Raw genomic sequence first — 19,377 nt, 5'->3', positions numbered from 1 at the left:
ATGTTCATACTGTGTCTAACTGTGCCAGTCTTCTATCTTGTAAGCCTTCGTTGATGATCTTATGTTAATCCTGCCTTCATGAAATGGATGATAACTTCTTAGCGTTGAACGACTGAATACTCTGAGTCTGGTATTTAGTTGCCTTTTTGACGGCTGTGCTGAGGTTGTCTGGAATGTCTAAGACAGGCTCGATAGGTGGCATCATGAGTGAGTCTATATCATCATTCACCATCAAGTGCTTCGTTGGTCTCCTTAGAGGGGGATGCGAGTGCCAAACCATTGGCTATCCATGACTTGATTTCCGAGTCGGAAAATATTATTCCGCCGTCATCTTCCTGCTCTGAGAATGGATGTCTTCTATTGTGGTCTGGTTCGTGAATGTGTTCGTGACTTCCTTCGTGGGGACATGCGTGAAGATAGAGATGACCGTGCGTGCCTTCGTGTGAACCTGCGTGCAGGTGAACGGCTTTGTCGAGGGTTGGAGTCTTGTGACGAATCTCTATGCCTTCACACGGATGTTGATTCTCTTCTCCTTGGTAACGAACCGTTACGTGCAGGTTCGTGACGAACGTCCGTATCTGACGTCGATGATGATCTACGTGGGTTCGGCGAACGTCTGGTCCTTCCGTCGAACGTAGTTGGTGCGGGTTCCACGTTGGTATGGCTGCCAGGTATTCGTGCGGACGCTGTAGTCGAGCTGGAATCTTCCTGTATGCTCTGCAGGACGTTGGTTCCCAACGGACATGGTGTGCAGCTCAGTCGGGTTCGTCGCAGACGTCGTCTTCATCGCAGCTCTCTCGCATGTGAACCGTTGTTCCATCAGATCCAACATCTGTTGGGTAAATTGTTGCATAAAGGCGCCCGGGTTGAAGGTCTGCATTGTCTGTTGTACTGACAACGCTGATTTACTGAGACGGATGAGGCTTCTTCCGAAGGGCGTTGATCCTTCGTGCCGAACGTCTGCGTTGAAAGGTTGTCCTGCGTGGTCACTGTAGAAGACGTCTTCGTCTTCTTCTTAGATGTGATCTCAGGGATGAGGATGGGCGGCTCATCGTAGACATCTATTTCTTCCAGAGGGATGATCTCAGCTCAAAAGGACCTCGTTTTCTGCGTTGCCCCGTGGTGAGACTTCGACGAAGTCTTAGTTGTAGCTGACTTCTTTCTCTGGGAAGATGATGCCCTAGTCTTCTTATACTGCGAAGAAGGTGTATCAGATGTAGATGACCTCTTCCTCGAACCAGCGTTGTCTATGGCGGCAACCTCCTCCGTAGACGACCCCGGTAGACCACTGGAATGGTGCATCTGCGCAGACACCAACTGCCGGTCCTCTGCAAGCTTAGCCGGTTTAGACATGTCGTGTAATTCTCGTCTGGACCTGTCCTTTGCACGTCTAGACAGATAATATGAATATTTGTAAAATGCAATATCAGACAGGTGAAAACAAAACTGACAACGAGTGTCAGATAAACATACGGGCATGCAATTAGGACATAGGTTATGTGAATCAACAGCAGACAATCGATACCTACAACCAGAACAAGATTTCATCAATTGTAAACAATGTGCATAATCACGTAAAAACGTGATAAAAACAGAGAAATTTGAGAATTAATTACGTAGAATATTGTAGGTAAATGTTAACTAAAGCCTTATACAGCTAATTTAGAAGAAAGGCCTAAATAATAAAAGGATATAAAGCCGTATAGGGGACCAGGTGCTCTCACAACCACCCACTCGGGCGAATCAGGAGACAGTGAAGAGCATGGAAGACAGGTGGCGCCATTTCCCGCCAAAACCTGGGAAGGGAGGTGACTCCTGGTAAGTGATGTTACGTCCGCTTTTTGAAGGGAGCTTCAAGCGTTCCACTAGCATTCGGAAGGAAAGGGAGACAAGCAATAAGCATGAGTCAGGATAAGGAAAGATTTATGTTGTTATAAAGGTAATCTAATAACCAGAAAGTAAAGGACAAGAGCGAAGGGTATGCTGTAGTTAGTGAATGTTCTTGTATTCATATGATAGAAAGACTGACTGACTGAGTTTGGTTTTACGCCGCTTTTAGCAATATTCCAGCAACATCACGGCGGGGGACACCAGAAATGGGCTTCACACATTGTACCCATGTGAGGATTCGAACCCGGGTCTTCGGCGTGAAGAGCCAACGCCTTAACCACTAGGCTACCCCACCACCCCTATGATAGAAAGAAAACAAGCCAAGCTTAATATATTGGAGTAAAGATAAAGGTATATTAGAGTAAGGCGAAATATAAACGAATGAGTTTTTAAGTTAAAATAGTATTGTTATAGACTGCATCCGAGGACCTCGATGCAGTTGGCTACTTATTGAAGCTGGGCTAAACTAGTTCTGCATGGATCAGATTGAACACTGAGGATGAAAGTGACACTAAATTATCTCACTATATATATAAGCCTATCTATAGACGAACTATCTGGACATCTATATATAAAACTCCAGACTTTATCTGCACAAGATCTTTCGCCGGTCAACGGTTCTTCATGTGTACAATGAAAAGTAAGTGTCGTCATAGGCGAAGCATAACGGTAGTAGCTATGTCGTCATCATGCGTATGACGTTACTGACACTAGGTAATATGTAATAGATATATAAGACATATCTTCTTAGGTAGTTGAAAATACTGTTCATAAAGCAGTAAAAGTCCCAGGAGAGACACTTAAACAAAAGAAATGGGAATTCTTCTATTTGTTTGTACCTACACTCCTAATAACTGTACAATTATGCCCATTATAAAAGCAAATCTTCCAATTTTGTATAAAAGTGATACTATGAAAAAGAAATTTTCAGCCAGTGTAACAAAATGCCAAACACCTCGATGCCGAACTTGTTCAGTCATAACTGAAGACTGCAAATTTACATTTTGTGAAGGCAAACTATTTACTATCCGTTTGAGTGAATGCATGATCAAACGTACAGTAAGATTGTAATGTAAGGTTGAACGTACAATATGTGTACCTATTTCTTTGACATTCAAGATTACAGTCAGTAGACTCTTTTGTGGACGATGAAGACTTTAAAAAATGTTAACACAGGTTATACATACTTTCTGAGCTCTGAACAAAACCAGATTCTTACTCCTTTGTTAAGCAGGAATAAGAGTATCATACCTTTCTTATTATTCATCTACTTCTGAAATGCCAATCAAACAGATCATGTCACGACTCATATTGCCCAGACACTACCTACCCTTGTCAAAGTCTTCTTCGCCAGATGGTGCTTCTCAGCATCCGGGTACTGTACATGTGCAACAATGATGCGTCCGTCTGGAGAGGGAAGACCGATGAGAGTACCAACCTCTACCAAACACTGGAAATATAAAAATCTTAATTTGTTGGGAAAGCTGTGTTAAAGAAGGACGTCGTTGTAGATCATCACATCAAAACACAGAAGACTTAATCAGCATGTCATTGATGGCAGATGCAATTACGACGTCACACGAGCAGTGGGTAGCCCAGTAGTTAAAACGTTCACTCGTCACGCGAAAGACCCGGGCTCGGTTCTCCACATGGGAACTCTGTGAGAAGCACATTTCCAGTGTACCCCGCCATGATATTGCTGGAATATTGCTAAAAGCGGCGTAAAACCAAACTCACTTATTTACGAAGTCACACCCGTCATCTGTGACCTCAACGGAGGACGAGTAATTAGTGAATTTATCAATGTTGAAATCAGCATGATGGAGAAGACCGGTACGTACCTGTGCCATGCTGTCACGATAACCAGTCAAGTCCCTGTGCGTGCGTTCAAATATATCTGCGTCCACCTCTACTTTCACTTTGTCCCCAACCTTCAGGCGAACTTCAGTGGGATTCACAACATCTGTAACAGCCAAACTACAATTGTGAACACGTTTCGATAATATGTGTCTGTTTCCAAATTGGTTTTATCTTTTGAGACATTTCATGAACTAATAACAACGCTTTTGTGAAACTAAAGTAATTAAAATAACGTTATAAGAATTCCAGTTCAAATCGACCATCATTTGAGGATCGCCCCAGTTCATGTCTTAGATTTGGGATTTTACTTGTTATCAATGCTACTGTAAGTTGATAAAAGGGAAACACTCTAAATTCTGTCATACTTTCATTATTCTGTGATTGGCATGATGTTTTAGACCTAATTGGTCCCCACATGTGACGGGTTTTTCAGAAAAACCCTTGATTTGCTCGTCCATATCTTACACAGACAGTTTTGAACTAAAAGGTTAGAAACTATTGCATCATAGAGCTTAAAATATTATAAAGTCTGTTGAAATACACTGATATTAAGAAGTCGCAATAATATGCCAAAATATGTATAAGTTTCATTGCAAAATGTAGTATTTCGGGATTATAGTGCCTTTCTTTCATATGCGAAAGGTAATATATATATATGTATTTCCGGTACTGAAAGGCCACAGGTCTGTAAGACAACACATTTATAAAATCAATATTTATACGCACATGTAATATACATGAAGAAGAGAAAATAATCAACTGTAGGTTACATTGTGTTCTGAGATATACTTTGTCCTAAACAACATGGCATAGTAAGCAAACATGGACAAGTTTTGAAGTATAGTATGGTTTTGGTTGTTTTTTAAGAATGCTGAAATATTTAAAAAGGTTTGGATGGGCACAATAATATTTCTTGATATACAACTTTCTCAGGGAATTATAAGCAGGGCAAATTAAAAGAAAATGATATTCATCTTCTATTTGGTTAAGATCACATAGTTTGCAAGTTCTATTTTCTTTTTTGACATTTTTAAAACGTCCACTTTCAATAAATAAATCATGTGAAGAACATCTCAATCTGCTTAAGGCTATCCTATACGTTTTTTACGTTTAGACATGAAAGATAAATTTCGGCGTCAAAAGTACATTTAAACATCATATAATACAAACATTTACTGGAAAGTGATAACTTTTCAAACCATTCTTGCAAATAGATATCTTTTAATCTTCGTGTTAGTTCTAAAATAAACTTACCCTCAGAATCAACATACTGATCGTTCCATACAAAACCAAACCCTTTCGAGAATAGAAAATTTCTAACAAAAGAAACCCAATTTGTGGGTCGATTTTCATCGAATAGCATCATCATATTGCAACGTTTCTTTGGTAGCCTATAAGAAGGCATCTTCAGTAATTTTAACCAGTATTTTATAACGCTGATATTTGGAAATAAGTGCATATTACCCCATATTTCGGCTCCATACAATAAAATTGGCTTAATTTTGGCATCAAATATTTTAAAGTATGAACTTATATCTATGTCTCCAAGTGCATTTAATTGTTTAAAGATATCTATCATGTCCTTTTGTGTTTGCAAACAAGCGTAATTAACATGTGCTGTCCAAGATAAACAATTACTGAAGAACATTCCCATATATTTGTACGAACTGGTGCATTCTAATTCTTTACCTTTATACCTTTTTTGATAAACGTCCCCCTTTTTTAAAAACTACTACTTAAGTTTTATTTCTATTTACAGTTAATTTGTATTTGTCACAATAACTCTCAAGTTCTTGTATAACTCTTTGTAAACCTGCAACAGTGCTTGAGAATAGCACGATATCGTCTGCAAAAAGCAGAAGGAAGATATGTACCAGGTCAGGGTGTAACTGTATTCCAAACTCACAATTGCTTTCAATTTGGGTTGCTAATTCATTTATGAAAAATGAGAATAAAAATGGGCTATACAGCCTTGTCTTACCCCGAGTTGTAGTTCAAAAGAATCTGAGAATTCATTGTTATTCTTAACACAAGCTTTAACATTTTCATACATATTATGAATCAACTTTTTCATTTTAGGACTTAGACCGTGTGTATTAAAATAGACCATAGCTTTTGTCTGTCAACTGAATCAAATGCTTTTTCGAAATCAACGAAAAGTGTATAGAGTTTACCACCTTTGGTGTTGAGGTATCTCTGTATAATACTTTGTAATATAAACATATTGTCAGGAGTCGTATATCCGTGTCTAAATCCTGCCTGGGATTCATTTATTTTATTCAATGCCTCTCCCCAAGTTACTAATCTTCTGTTAATGTAAGAAGTGAAAACCTTACTAAAAATACTCAAAAGAATAATGCCTCTGTAATTATTTGGATTATCCATACTCCCTTGGTTATGTAGCGGGACAATAATACCGATTGTCCAACTAGTTGGAAAAAAAAAGCAATCAATATATTTTAATAAAACTTGTATATTTCATCAGTCTAGGGTGTCAGCAAGTAGAAATGTGTAACTGTACCATAATGATATGTCGCCATGTCACATTTGCATAATTTATCTTCAAACTGTTCGAAAAAGTGCCCAAAATGTTGAGCGTTTCCCATGCTCCAAACCTATCGTATTCGATCAAAAAATCCGGGAACATTTGATCAATTGAGAAAAAACGGCACTGGGACACGAGATAAGTTGACAGTGTACATGGGATTGCAGGCACATGGGGTGGGTGAGTGAGCTAAAGTTTTAATTCTCATCGGCAGTATTTCAGCCATATCCTGACTATATCAAGTTATAGATTAATAATAATTAAAGGTAAATTATAAAAACCTGTCAACAATGGACTGTAAAACAACTTGTTTATCACAGATATAAATTTAAAAGTAATAATTTATTCTCAACCATTATAAAACACAGGCTATAGATCGTCAACTACTGAAGGTGCATCACCATACCAGGGACTATGGTGACTTACAGTACATTTGCTTCTTGCATGGACCCTAGCTGGATTTAAACCGTCCCTGCAGCTGTTAGCAATTTACAACGAGGAGAGTTCTATGAATAAACAACTTCTTTAATATAATATGAGCGACGTTTCGGTGTAGCTACTAACACCGTTATCAAGCAACGTTAGTAGCTACACCGAAACGTCGCTCATAGTATATCAAAGAAGATGTATATCCATAGAACTATCCTCGTTGTTCATCACACCAAATTCTAACTGCCTATCAAACAAGTTAGCAATTTAGACAAATCTAGCCATACACCAATAGAACACATATTCTACGATTATAAAGAGGTAGATTTAAATTTACTTCGAACTTTTTGGGACTTACGTACCCTCTCAGCAGGACAATAATTTTACCACTTTAACCCCCTTTGAAGATACAACCACTATCAATCTCAGCTGCTCAATTAAACTACTAATAATAGAATATTTATCTATTTACAAACCATTTACCAAAAATTATCTAATAATTATATTTCTTTAGAAAATCAATAATTAAAGGATAATTAACATTAAAAGTAAATGTTTTCCGCGAAGCAGAATACGTTTTGGCGTACTGTGTTTTTGTCTTAAATATGGTGGAATTTCCGTTTTTTTGCTGAGCGTACACAATAAATAAGAAAATTAAAAAAAGAATTATGATATGTTCGAATAATACTTTCAATCTTCAATCAAGTTATATCTATTTCGACTATCAAATGTTGCTGGAATCACATATCAAATTAAGGAGTCTTTTCTGGAATCGCTTAAAATTTTACCAAACTTGACTCATAACCTAGCTCATATAGCAGAAAAAAATAAGGTTTGTCGGGAATGGTTTTCTTTAACTGGTGCATTTGATAGAAAAGCGCTCCTTTCCCCTCCCCCTCATCTCCCCCCTTCTGAACAAGGACGACACCATAAACAACGACAACTGGAACCAACATCATGTATTAAAATGTCCAGAAACTAAAGGCACAAATGAGAACAAGTAGTTAATACGCTTTGGCCTCTACATTCGTCCAGTGAACATATTCCTTCATATGTTATCAAACAGCATTACTGACCAGCCAGAAAATCATTACAATTAACACACCATTTTAACGGAAATCTCAAAACCCTAAGTTCGTGATCCTAAGAATATAATATACTTCGTCAGTTCGTTTTCCTATGTTACACAAATAACATCCATAGATTCCAAACCTGTTGGTCTTTCAGAAAATCAATTTGAACGTGTATCAGGTATTTTGAAATGCATCAAGAAATTTTGATATCCACGTTATTGACAACAATGACAAAAGTATCATTTGCTTCCGCAACATGAAATTTTTTTACTTCAGGCTTCGCCTGTCAGTAATGTTGGTTTAACATCCTGGATGCCCAGAAAGGTGGTGTGTCGTTAGAATCAACTCACCCAGCAGCGGGAGATGGTCCTTGTAGTACCTCCAGCCTTGAGTCTCGTCCACTGTGATGACGTCTACCTTGCCCTGGGCTCCTATACGGTATCCCTTCAGACTGTCCTGTCCACCCCTCCACCTCACTTTGACAGCCCCCCGACTGTACCCTCCCGACAACGCCCCGAGCTGTACGACGTCCCCGGTGGTTCCTTCTCCACCTGCAAACGTAGAAACCACAGTCATGTCATGGTTGGATACTCTCTGTGCACCAGAATATCTCCTGAAGATTCTAGAACTAGTCTTCAGCAATCCATGCCTCGTAAGAGGCGACTAACGGGATGGGGTGGTCAGGGTCGTTGATTAGGTTGGCACATGTCATCGTATCTCAATTGTGTAGATTGATGCTCTTGTTAATCACCGGTTTGGCTCGTCCAGATTCGATTATGTGCAGATCGAAGTCATATAGCTGATGATTCTATGCTTATTTACAGGTCAAGACTTGATCAAATTTAAGACTACAAATGTAAACTTAAGGTGAGATCGCCCTTTTATCGAGGCCCCCTTACAACAAAGGGTACTTAATACAACGACTGACACGGGTGTGTATTAAAAGATGGAAGTAACGGTTGTCTTAACGACAGATGCTGATGCTAATACAGATAAACTGATCATTCGGAAACATATATCGATATTGACACAGAGTCACCTGACGTATACGGGAGCGTATATATTGATACAGGCTCTAAAGTTATATTGAATTGAAGAACTATTTATTCGGATATAAATATTGAAACTGACACAGGCCTTTGTCATATACAACACTGAGAAACTGACCATTCGAATATAGATATTGATAATGATACATGACCTTGGCTTATGAGAGAATGATGAACTGGTTATAGGTTAAGCTTTTTGCCTTATTAGACTCGTGAAACATTCACGGAATATTGACACTCCGGTTACAATCCTTTTGAAAGGACAATCCTTTTCAAAACTGACCGTCTTGATCTCCATATTTCCAGTGCGGTCCACGAATGACCTTTGCATTCTTGAATAGACCAATAGCAGCTATTCGTTGAGCGCCAGAACGAGGCGGCACGCGCACCCTGAAAATGTGAATAGAAACAGATTAGTTTTTCACATCAGCTCGATCCTCTAGGTCATTCCAGTAAAGCCTTTAAACTTTTTGTTTTCATATAAAACAAGTGCTCAAAAGAAAGTATACAGTGTGTTTGACCAAACCTAAAAAGAAGAGAACATCATTTTATAAATGAAATGTTGAATTTCAATTGAGTGACTATTCAATTCTACAGCAAATGTGCACAGTTTCATTTCCTACAAAGTCGAACGTACCGTTTGACTGACATTAAAACACACGTAGTGTCGTAGTCTGAACTTTTATACAACTCAACAAGCCGTTTTATTCTGCAAAATGTCATCAAATGTTGAATCAATAGTGATTGTGAGCACCATTGGCTTCAAAACACGTGGACGCATTGATGACTTAAGACGACGAATGACGTTAGGCGTGATCCGTTGCCATTGCTGGCAGGAATTATTCCAGTTGTTGAGCGGTGACAGGAGGCGCTGGTAGTCTTCTGATTTGTCGATCCAGGTGTTCGGATTCATGTCGGGAGAACATGCTGATCACGGCGAAACAACGATGTTAGCGTCATGCAGAAAGTCGTTTGTCAGTCTTGGTGTATTAGGCCTTGCGTTACCGCGTTGGTAGACAATGCCACGTGGTTGTAGACGGATAACTGGCAACGCATCCGGTCGCAAAACTTTAACTCTGTATCTTCGAGCATTCAGGCTGCCATGAATAATCACAAGTCTCGTTTTGAGATCAACGCAGAAATCCTCCCTACAGGTTCCAGGTTCCACTACACTAACCTGTATCAATATTTTCGGGACACAGTAATAATTTTGATTTCCTGGAAGTATTACAAAGTCTTAGTTTGAGGAATCAATAAAATCAAGTGTAAGTCCTTACCATGTTGTGTGCTGAAAACGATTCCATCTGTTTAAGGGGTCATTTTCCTTCCTCGCCTAACACGCGGTAGGGTTCTCTAATGAGTGTTTTAGACTGCTGGGTATAATCCAACCCCTTTCGTTAAACTTTCTGGCAAAGTTCATCATCCAGCCTTTCATATGTCAGGATGTTAAAGCTGCTTAATGTGAAACCTATCCAATTTCTGGCCTGAATTCCATGATTTTTGTCGTTCATAATATATTTTGGGTTGATATGATCTAGGCAGCCCCAGTCATGCATGGAATTAACCCAGGACAGCCTTCTAGTGTGAAATATGAGTAAAGTCCCATGGTATATGTATGATTATTAATTTTCTATATTAATGCAAAAATACATTTTCCAAAGCATTGATGAAATAAACATAAACTCTCAAAGCTCTCTTGTGGCATATAGACATGTAGGACAAGAAAACGTTTTGAAGCTTCATCCGATATTTTTTTCTGAAAAGCTACATGTATATACAATACATGAATCACAGATTTGCCTACGTCACATGTTTCCTAATGTTCCTACAGATTCCACTACACTAAATCAGAATCATAGGCTCCTTGAGCGAATAGCGTTTGTAGACATCTGAAGTGATAGGGAAATGTGTCATCTGTGATTGGATGAAATAGTGTAAGACCTTTATATTTTTCAAAAGCACATACATTATAGTAATTACAACTAACCACAGTTTTAAGTATTTAGTGCTGTCATTTTCATCACCATGACTTATGCTTAATTTGAGTACAGATATGTTCAAGTATGTGACATTTGGTGCGGTGCTGGGGAACCCTTTTTGTGAAATATCTTCCTAATAACACCAACTGACCACATGCCATTAACGTATATCTTAATGATCCCCTTGGACGTAATAAGAAAAAAATAGTTTAAATTTTGTTGGTCACTTGGGGAAAAGCTACTTCAGTAACTATCAGTGAAATGTATGTTTGTTTTGGTGTCAAGAGACGGGATGTAGTCGCAGTAAACGTAACAGCTTACCGGTTAGGTCAGAGCGCAATTAACGTGCATGACCCCGGGTCATCATTACAAGTGACTTGGAAGGACAGAGTTGTAATACAATAATGGACTTCCTGAACTGCCAGCGTTTATGAAAAGGTATGCCATAGCACCAGAACACAAAGAAGATCCCAGATACAGTCTGCACATGTACACTAGCAGACCCATCTTGCAGAAATAGGAAACCTGTGATGCAAAATCTTTGAAAAGAGGATCCACAGTTATCCGAACAAAGAACTAGCATTGAAATAGAATGTTACACAAAATACAAAATAAAATACATTGCTTTTTCATCAGAGATATTTCACTGCTAACTACTAGTGTAAATAAGGTGCAAAGAATATACCCTAAGTTCAAAGCTTCTCGTCAATACAATTACATATTGACATTATTGCTTCTTAAACAATGATAATCTTTGTTTTATCAGATCTGAGAATATAACCCTAGAGGACATAACACTAATAACACTATTTCCTTTTCTGAGATGCTTAGTAGTGTCATAAAATTTATAGTAAGTTGATTCAAAATTTGGTAAAAGTCATAACAAAAGTTTAGGAAAACACACATGAAATTGTCCTGAAGCGTTCACCTCCTACAAACCTTGTACAATTTGTCCAAAACCAACATCTGAATAAAACACTAGCTTTGGCTGAGTCTTCAAATATTAGTAACCTCCCCAAAAGCTGATGATTTATAAGAAGATCGAATTACATCAAATCTGGGTTAAATATATGTTTCAATATTCATTCCGTTAAAAGAAAAGTCAACTTAGATTTTTGTAACTTAATAAAGTTATTCTGTTCCAGGATTGGATAATGCGTGACCAGGGCGTGACCAAAACGTAGACTTTGCTTTTTCAGATTCTCTGAACGTTGAGATAACTTTGATGAGTTATGGTACTAGCATTCACTTTTAGAATTATCTTATTAGTAAATACATTAATTAAAAAAAATATCTAAAAGCAGGAGCCAACAAACTAAGTTAATACCAAGTGATTGTCCTGCCATGATATGCATAGTGTTCGTTTGTCTAGTTCTGCTTTAAAATCATATGAATAGGATATGTCTATCAATTAAATAATTATTTATAATTGATTACATTATTATTTATTTTATTACCCGCCCACATTTACTTAAGAAAGAAAGAATCTTAAAACATACCTTGCTATCATTTCCAGTGAATTAATCAAAATACTGTTGTAGTAATACTCCTAAAATATACCAATATATGCGAATAATTTATGTTGTAACAAAACTTCAAATAATGTTCTCATAATTAAGAAATACACAGTATTTCACTCCGTCCATTACTCCAGAAAGTCACTATTCTTCTCACATAGTTTTTGTATTCGATCCACATGGAGGATGATAATTCAATTGAAGGTCCCATGCAACTCTTTATAAAAATTCTGAAATATTTAAAGCATCGTTTTATAGGCACCCATATGAATTAATTTGATATTTGGATTTTGCATGATAGGCAACTGCTGACACTGACTATATTTCCGAGTAATAAAAATTATTACTCCTCTGATGATCAGCACTATTAACAAGATACTGTAGATTGTGCTTTTGAAACTTAAAACATCCTAACATATGTGACAAAATTAAGAATATCAAAGAGCGAAGGGAACAATATCCGCCACATTTTTGTTTCTCTCATTTTATGAACTATGAGTTGCGTCCCTTGGTGAACCCAGGAGCCTAATTTGTGATTTCGAATATCGATTCGCCCTCATTGTGTTTCTGGGTTTATCAACATCGTACCCTGCTGGTGGATTTTATTAATAATAAACCCATATAAATTAAACTTGCTTCATTTAGGGTTTTAGCTTTGCAGGGAGGGCTCTGCTATAGGGAAAATACTAAGGTTGAGGGACTGTGAGACAGAATAACCCTGACCCCAGTATCACACGATATCTAAAATATGACAAAGAAATGAGCCTCATCTGTTGACTTTAACACGTCAAGCGCAGAAGATGCCAACTTTAGTAGTTACTATGATAAAAAACACACACGAAGCTTTCTATATGACAATTAAACCCAAAAGCTTAAAAAAAAATTTACAACAGTTTCATGACTTCCGTGATGATGCCCTAGATATAACTGATTACATTATGGCAAATATGGAGACTGAAATATGTTTATTATCTATAAAAGTGCCTAGATATACACCTCTCCAACACAACTTGCTTAAGAAATTGCTAACACCACAAGATTGTGTATGCGTGACATTGAGACGCGTACTCACAGTGGTGAGTTGTTGGTGAGACAGCGGAGGAAGGCGTGGTCTGTGTCGTGGCGTTCTGTGTTGTAACACAGGGTGCACAAGTCGAAGTCCGTGCATGTCGAGCACGTCCATATCATCCCTGAAAAGTTAACTTCTCCACATCCATCACACATGACGCCTTTCTGTTGGTCTCCTGGACAATATACAAAGGCATGTTAGTAAGATGCAAACATAACTGTAACTTAACACAGAATGTATTTTTGATTCTAGACGATTAAAAGGTAAAAATAATAATAATATAAATATAATTCTTAATTAAAATCATCTCGTAAAACAATTCAGGAAGTTAAAATTAATATTGTGGTGATCTGTGCTTTTATTGAAATAAATCTTCCATTCAATACATGGTATGTAATTTATAATGGTTTTGTGGACCCAGGATCCCCAGTCATCTTATGAACTATGAGTTGCGTCCCTGGGTGAAACAAGGAGCCTACGGTTTGAGATTTCGAATATCGATTCGCCCTGATTGTGTTTCTGGGTTTTAAACACCATACCCTGCTGGTGGATTTTATTAATGTAGTAAACTCGGAGAACTGCATTGAACTTTCCTCCCGCGTAAAGCTTACATGCCGTAATATAACTGGAAATTACTCAAAGCAGCGTTGAGCTGACTTTCACTCACTAACTGTTGTGCATGTGTGATAGCTGCCTTTAATCGGAAACAGCAAATTACAACTGGTCACATAACATGTTCTAAAACTCTGAATATTTCTATATATCACAGCTTTACACACCAGGGTAATAAATATGTTTGAATTTTGGGCAGGATATTTTTTCAAATGTCACTGCTCAACAGTACGCAATTTTTGTCAATGAGCAGAGTTCAAGATATCATCTTCATATAATTTCGTGCTTTCAAGTTTACACAGATTCCCGAACGTTGGTTGGTTGAGAGAGCGGTCATGTGATCTAAATTTCAAGGTTCATTACTCTTGAACCCCTCTAATCGTTCATACTCGTGTAAACACCGTTCATACGTGTGTGAACGTTTTTCGCTTCGGTTTCAAGGACCCCCAATAATTGGTTATACCAATTTCGCGAACGAACCTGTTTCAAGTCACCCCAAGTTTGGCAATGTCACTACCAAACGGATTGCCGAACATTGTTCCTTTTCACAGGAGTTTAATGTCTCGCAGTTGCGGGTTAATCCCGCAGGTTTTCTGCCCGAGGTCTGTTTAACAACTGCTCAATAAATTTCACAATAAACAATCACAAATAAATAGAATACAACAAGATCTGTTTCCCATTCGCCACGCCGCACAACTTCGAAGTCGGTCAGTGTATTATTACGCGGTCAAACAAGGTATTTACAAGTGAAAGGTACAATGCCAGTTTGTTAAAATGGTATTGTTATTGCTTCTGATATTTGTTTCTGTTTGATACTGTTATTGATTATATTTATTAAAGCAGTTTCAAACCTCATAACGAATTTGTTGTTATATTTTAAAGATCGAATACTTTGAGAACTATTTCTTCAAGGGTTTGGGATACATGTGTAAAATAATCGCTGTGTATACAAACATCGCTTTAATAATACGTACGTTCTTGAACCGAATGGCATTACAACATTTTACAGGTATTAAAACACACTAAACAATGATCATCTACAAATTGGATTTGGAAAACATATGTGTAAACTTCAAAGTGCGAAGGCCATATAAGGAGATTGAATGTCAGTTTGTGTGTTTGCACTGAAAAATGAACGATGTCAAAGCGTTGTTCAAACTCTCGCGTGAACTCGCTCGTAAACTCGCTCGTTCACACGAGTTTGAACACCGCTTTGACATCGTTCATTTTCAGTGCAAACTTCCTGACATTCGGTCAATCTTCAATCTTCAGTATCATACCTGTAGGACCTGAGTCAAACACCAACAGCTCGAACTTGCCATCATATCCTGCCCGGTACTGGATCTCTCGGCCACTGTCCCAGACCAACAGACACTTTGCCTTTTGCCAATCAGAATCTTCTATCTTCACAACCGTTCCCACGTGACCTTCGCCGCCATCTAGATCTCTCCCGGCCCAGTCGGGACCTCTGACCACTCTGATGCCCGGACATGGGTAGGTAGCGGTCATCGTGAGTGGACACACTGAAGAGCAATGATAGAGAATAAGTTTCAAAATCAGCATTAGCTTGAAACGGTGGTAAAGTTCTACATGTGACCACTCTCATACTCGGAAAGGGTCAGTAGCAGTCATCGTTTGGGGACACTATAGAGGCAATGAGTAGACACATGTTTATTAAAGAGAAAATGTAAAAGTATGCTCTGGGTTAAACATCATGCAACCATTTCTCGTGGTTGCGATGCCACATCACCTCAACCGGAAGTGCCTGTGTAATCTTTTGCCATTAAGTGTTAGCCGACTGCGAAAGCTATGCTCATCAGTTCGAATCCCCGATATAGCCTGATCACAGTCCTGCGATTGCGAGAGCCATAATCGTAATTGTCAGTATTGGTATATCAACAATAAATTATGGACTAAAATACAATAAATCATTATAAAACCTGACATGTTCAAACAATCAGATGACAACATCACAGAAGCAAAAGAAGCAAATGACGTCAAGATCAGTTTGAAATGAAAACATGGTCTGAGCCAATACAACAAGCAGCTGACAATACTACCTAAGAAATACACATTTAACTGACATGATATGACACGTAAATATACACCTGCAGCATGACCCGCCAAAGTGAACCAATAACCTGACAATATGCCCTGAAACAATAGATACAATTTGTTTATCAATTAACAACATGACCTGAAACAGTGAATAAACCAGCTAACAGCGTCCCACGATTAACCAACTGACAACATGACTCGCAACAATTAATTAATATCATATCAACTGAGAAAATGACCTGAAATAACAAACGTAACCATCCGACAAAATGGCCATAAACAATCACTAAAACAACCTGACATAAAGACCGGAAAAATTAAATAGATAACCTGACAATTATGTAACTAAGTCAACTGACAACGTGACCTGCAGTAGTGAATAAATCCACTGACAATATGACCCGGAACAGTGAATACATTAGCGGACCACATGACCTGGAACAGCGAATACATTAGCTGATCACATGACCTGGAACAGCGAATACATTAGCTAATCACATGACCTGGAACAGCGAATACATTAGCTGATCACATGACCTGGAACAGCGAATAAATCAACTGACAATATGACCCGGAACAGTGAATATATTAGCTGATCACATGACCTGGAACAGTGAATACATTAGCTGATCACATGACCTGGAACAGCAAATACATTAGCTGATCACATGACCTGGAACAGCGAATACATTAGCTGATCACATGACCTGGAACAGCGAATACATTAGCTAATCACATGACCTGGAACAGCGCATACATTAGCTGATCACATGACCTGGAACAGCGAATACATTAGCTAATCACATGACCTGGAACAGTGAATACATTAGCAGATCACATGACCCGGAACTGCGAATATGTTAGCTGATCACATAACCTGGAACAGTGAATACATTAGCTGATCACATGAACCGGAACAGCGAATACATTAGCGGACCACATGATCTGGAAAACGGAAAGCGGAAACCCGGCAACACGAGCTTCTAACGTGGATTAGTGAATCGTAGTACAGCCTCTGAACAAGGAACAAGGGAAAAAAATGCATTAGCGATAAGATACACCTCGGACGTATGACTGATAAACAGGTTCACGGTCAAGTGTAAACAGAACCCTATTGAAATGTCAGTGATCAGGTCATCTATCATATCTCCAACTCAGCCAGTTCAACATTTACACGTTTATACAAAAAGTGTATTAAACATGTTTAAGCTGATGTTTTAGTTAAGGAACACCTATATATTACTTACATTGTATATATATCATTGTCGTGATATGCCATTGTGCATTATTACATTTCTACATCAGGCACATAGCAAGGATAATGCAGAGTGCAGGCACAAATGATGAAACATTTTGAAATCAGGGAGAGTATACCACACTCAAAGTAAAACATTCTTCTGAACACGAGACAAAGTTAAGACAAACATCAATAACCTGGTAAGACATGTAAACTATAAAAGATCACTCCAATATACTAGATCGAACTGAAGCAGACCCTGACCAAGTTCATATTGTAAAAAATAGTTAGAAGGTACTAAAACATCTTAAAGAAAACTCGAAACACTTCAGCTTCAAAAGCATACGTTGGATCTCGACAGAGGGATTCAACAAACTATCACAGCAGCATCGGGTCATCACAGTTGTTGGTCATAGAAGAGCCAGTCTTCTAGCTTGACATTGTGCGAATATGTCATTGACTTAATTTGTCAATGTGTACCACGAAAATCACAATATACGTGAATAAGTGCAAGTTGAAGACAATCTGCCAGTTAACAGATGCTGACCTGAGATAAGTCTTAAAGCGTCTCATTGTGCTGAAAGACCGCACCCTGTTGCATAGGACACGGCCATATGGATGTGAGGATAAAGATCCTCCTTGGCAAAGTAGAGAGTTGTTAGCAGATAAAGATGGCCTTCCTTCAATGGTTATGTCCTGCCAGCGGCATTTCCTACATCAGGACTTCAACATGTCAGTGTCTCAATCTCTATGTCGCTTTGACAGAAACATGCCCCTACATTTCATCAGTAAGGTTGTGCAGTGAGCTGGGCACTAGGTACTGTGCTTCAAAACGACCATTAGGTACAATTTTATCAACCTCGGCCCCATTTCCAGAGAGATGTGGTCATGAAGAGGTAACGATTGTTTCAGTCAATTTGGGTTGTTTAGCAAAGTAGCAATCAATGGACCTGATGAACGTGTTGCAGATTTCTTCCTCATTTCTGCACATAACAAAATATACAATAGCTTAAGGGTAAAACAATCTCAAAGAACTAACGATTTCGGACTGAAGTGTCAGCCTGTTTCAGACATAACTTATTTGCATTGAGTAGAGTAGACAAAACACGCTTTGTCTATAAATGATCCACTGAAGCAAGTTGCGTTCGGGTACCACGGTATGGTAAAAGAAACCACACAGAAAACAGGAACACAAATTAAATGTTATTCTTTAGCATCTTGAATCACAACATTTTTCGGTCCAATTTTAAAGTGTAAGCACGTGCTTTTGTGCTACGCTGTACAGCTACGCCACTGTACATGACAAGATCGAATAGGTACAGTTCATACATTCTCACAATAACCTGGCAATAACATGAGTGGGTGCAGCATAACATGGGCATGTATTATGAATATAATCGTGTTATTATAACTGATACACTTACCAGGATATCAAAGATGTGAAAATCTCCACAGCAATATCTGGACGTCCTTGTCAACAACTACGATCTCATTAAACCGAAAGTAGAAACACAACCTTGGCTTTATGCCAGCGAGAAAACCACCTGTAAATAGAAATGTCGTCACTCGACATATATATGGCCTACAGAAGTATACAGTGCATATTTATTTATAGATTTATAGATATCCGTACTGACGGCGGTTTATGACATGGGTCAGGCACATTGGTGCCGTCGTTTGAACATCTATTATACGTTGAATATGCACAAACCCATGCACATGTTGCACATCGACGTGAAGTTGGTTCCCTGGGCTAATTGGTGACCTGTCTTTAACAGGTTTGACGCCGGGGCTCTTGGAACTCGGAGTTAGCCCGATTTACGACAGGTTTTCAATCTACGTGTACATGTCATGTTTCGTACGTCGACCACAGGGTTGTGTGGTTACTATGGACTAAAAGGCACGTGTCCTAGCTTTCACGTCATTTGTGACATGTTTGGATGATGTCACGTTTTCCCACTCTCAAGCCACCCGAAGGCAAGTCCTATGCGTGTGACGGGGGCCAAAACAGCTCAGATTTGATAACAAACATGTTTGATCAGTGACATCCCGTTTGCCC

At 38.6% G+C, this 19,377-nt stretch overlaps 1 protein-coding gene across 1 annotated transcript in view; it reads right to left on the bottom strand.

Annotated features, from left to right (window-relative positions):
* The window catches only part of LOC124290283 (E3 ubiquitin-protein ligase mind-bomb-like), a 98,844-nt gene extending 79,973 nt beyond the window's left edge, over positions 1 to 18,871 (bottom strand). The window contains exons 1-7 of the mRNA XM_046726994.1: positions 18,743 to 18,871; positions 15,304 to 15,546; positions 13,415 to 13,586; positions 9,130 to 9,236; positions 8,148 to 8,348; positions 3,732 to 3,853; positions 3,221 to 3,340 (exon numbers count right to left, since the gene is read on the bottom strand). Of these exons, the coding sequence (XP_046582950.1) occupies positions 3,221 to 3,340; positions 3,732 to 3,853; positions 8,148 to 8,348; positions 9,130 to 9,236; positions 13,415 to 13,586; positions 15,304 to 15,532 (951 nt within the window). The 5' untranslated portion in view covers positions 15,533 to 15,546; positions 18,743 to 18,871. The remainder of the gene's footprint in view (positions 1 to 3,220; positions 3,341 to 3,731; positions 3,854 to 8,147; positions 8,349 to 9,129; positions 9,237 to 13,414; positions 13,587 to 15,303; positions 15,547 to 18,742) is intronic.
* Between the last annotated feature and the right edge of the window lie 506 nt (positions 18,872 to 19,377).

Source organism: Haliotis rubra, unplaced genomic scaffold (assembly GCF_003918875.1).
Source record: "Haliotis rubra isolate DU_JTF1 unplaced genomic scaffold, ASM391887v1 Scf460, whole genome shotgun sequence".
NCBI lineage: Eukaryota > Metazoa > Mollusca > Gastropoda > Lepetellida > Haliotidae > Haliotis > Haliotis rubra.
This window is presented reverse-complemented; position numbering and strand designations above follow the sequence as displayed.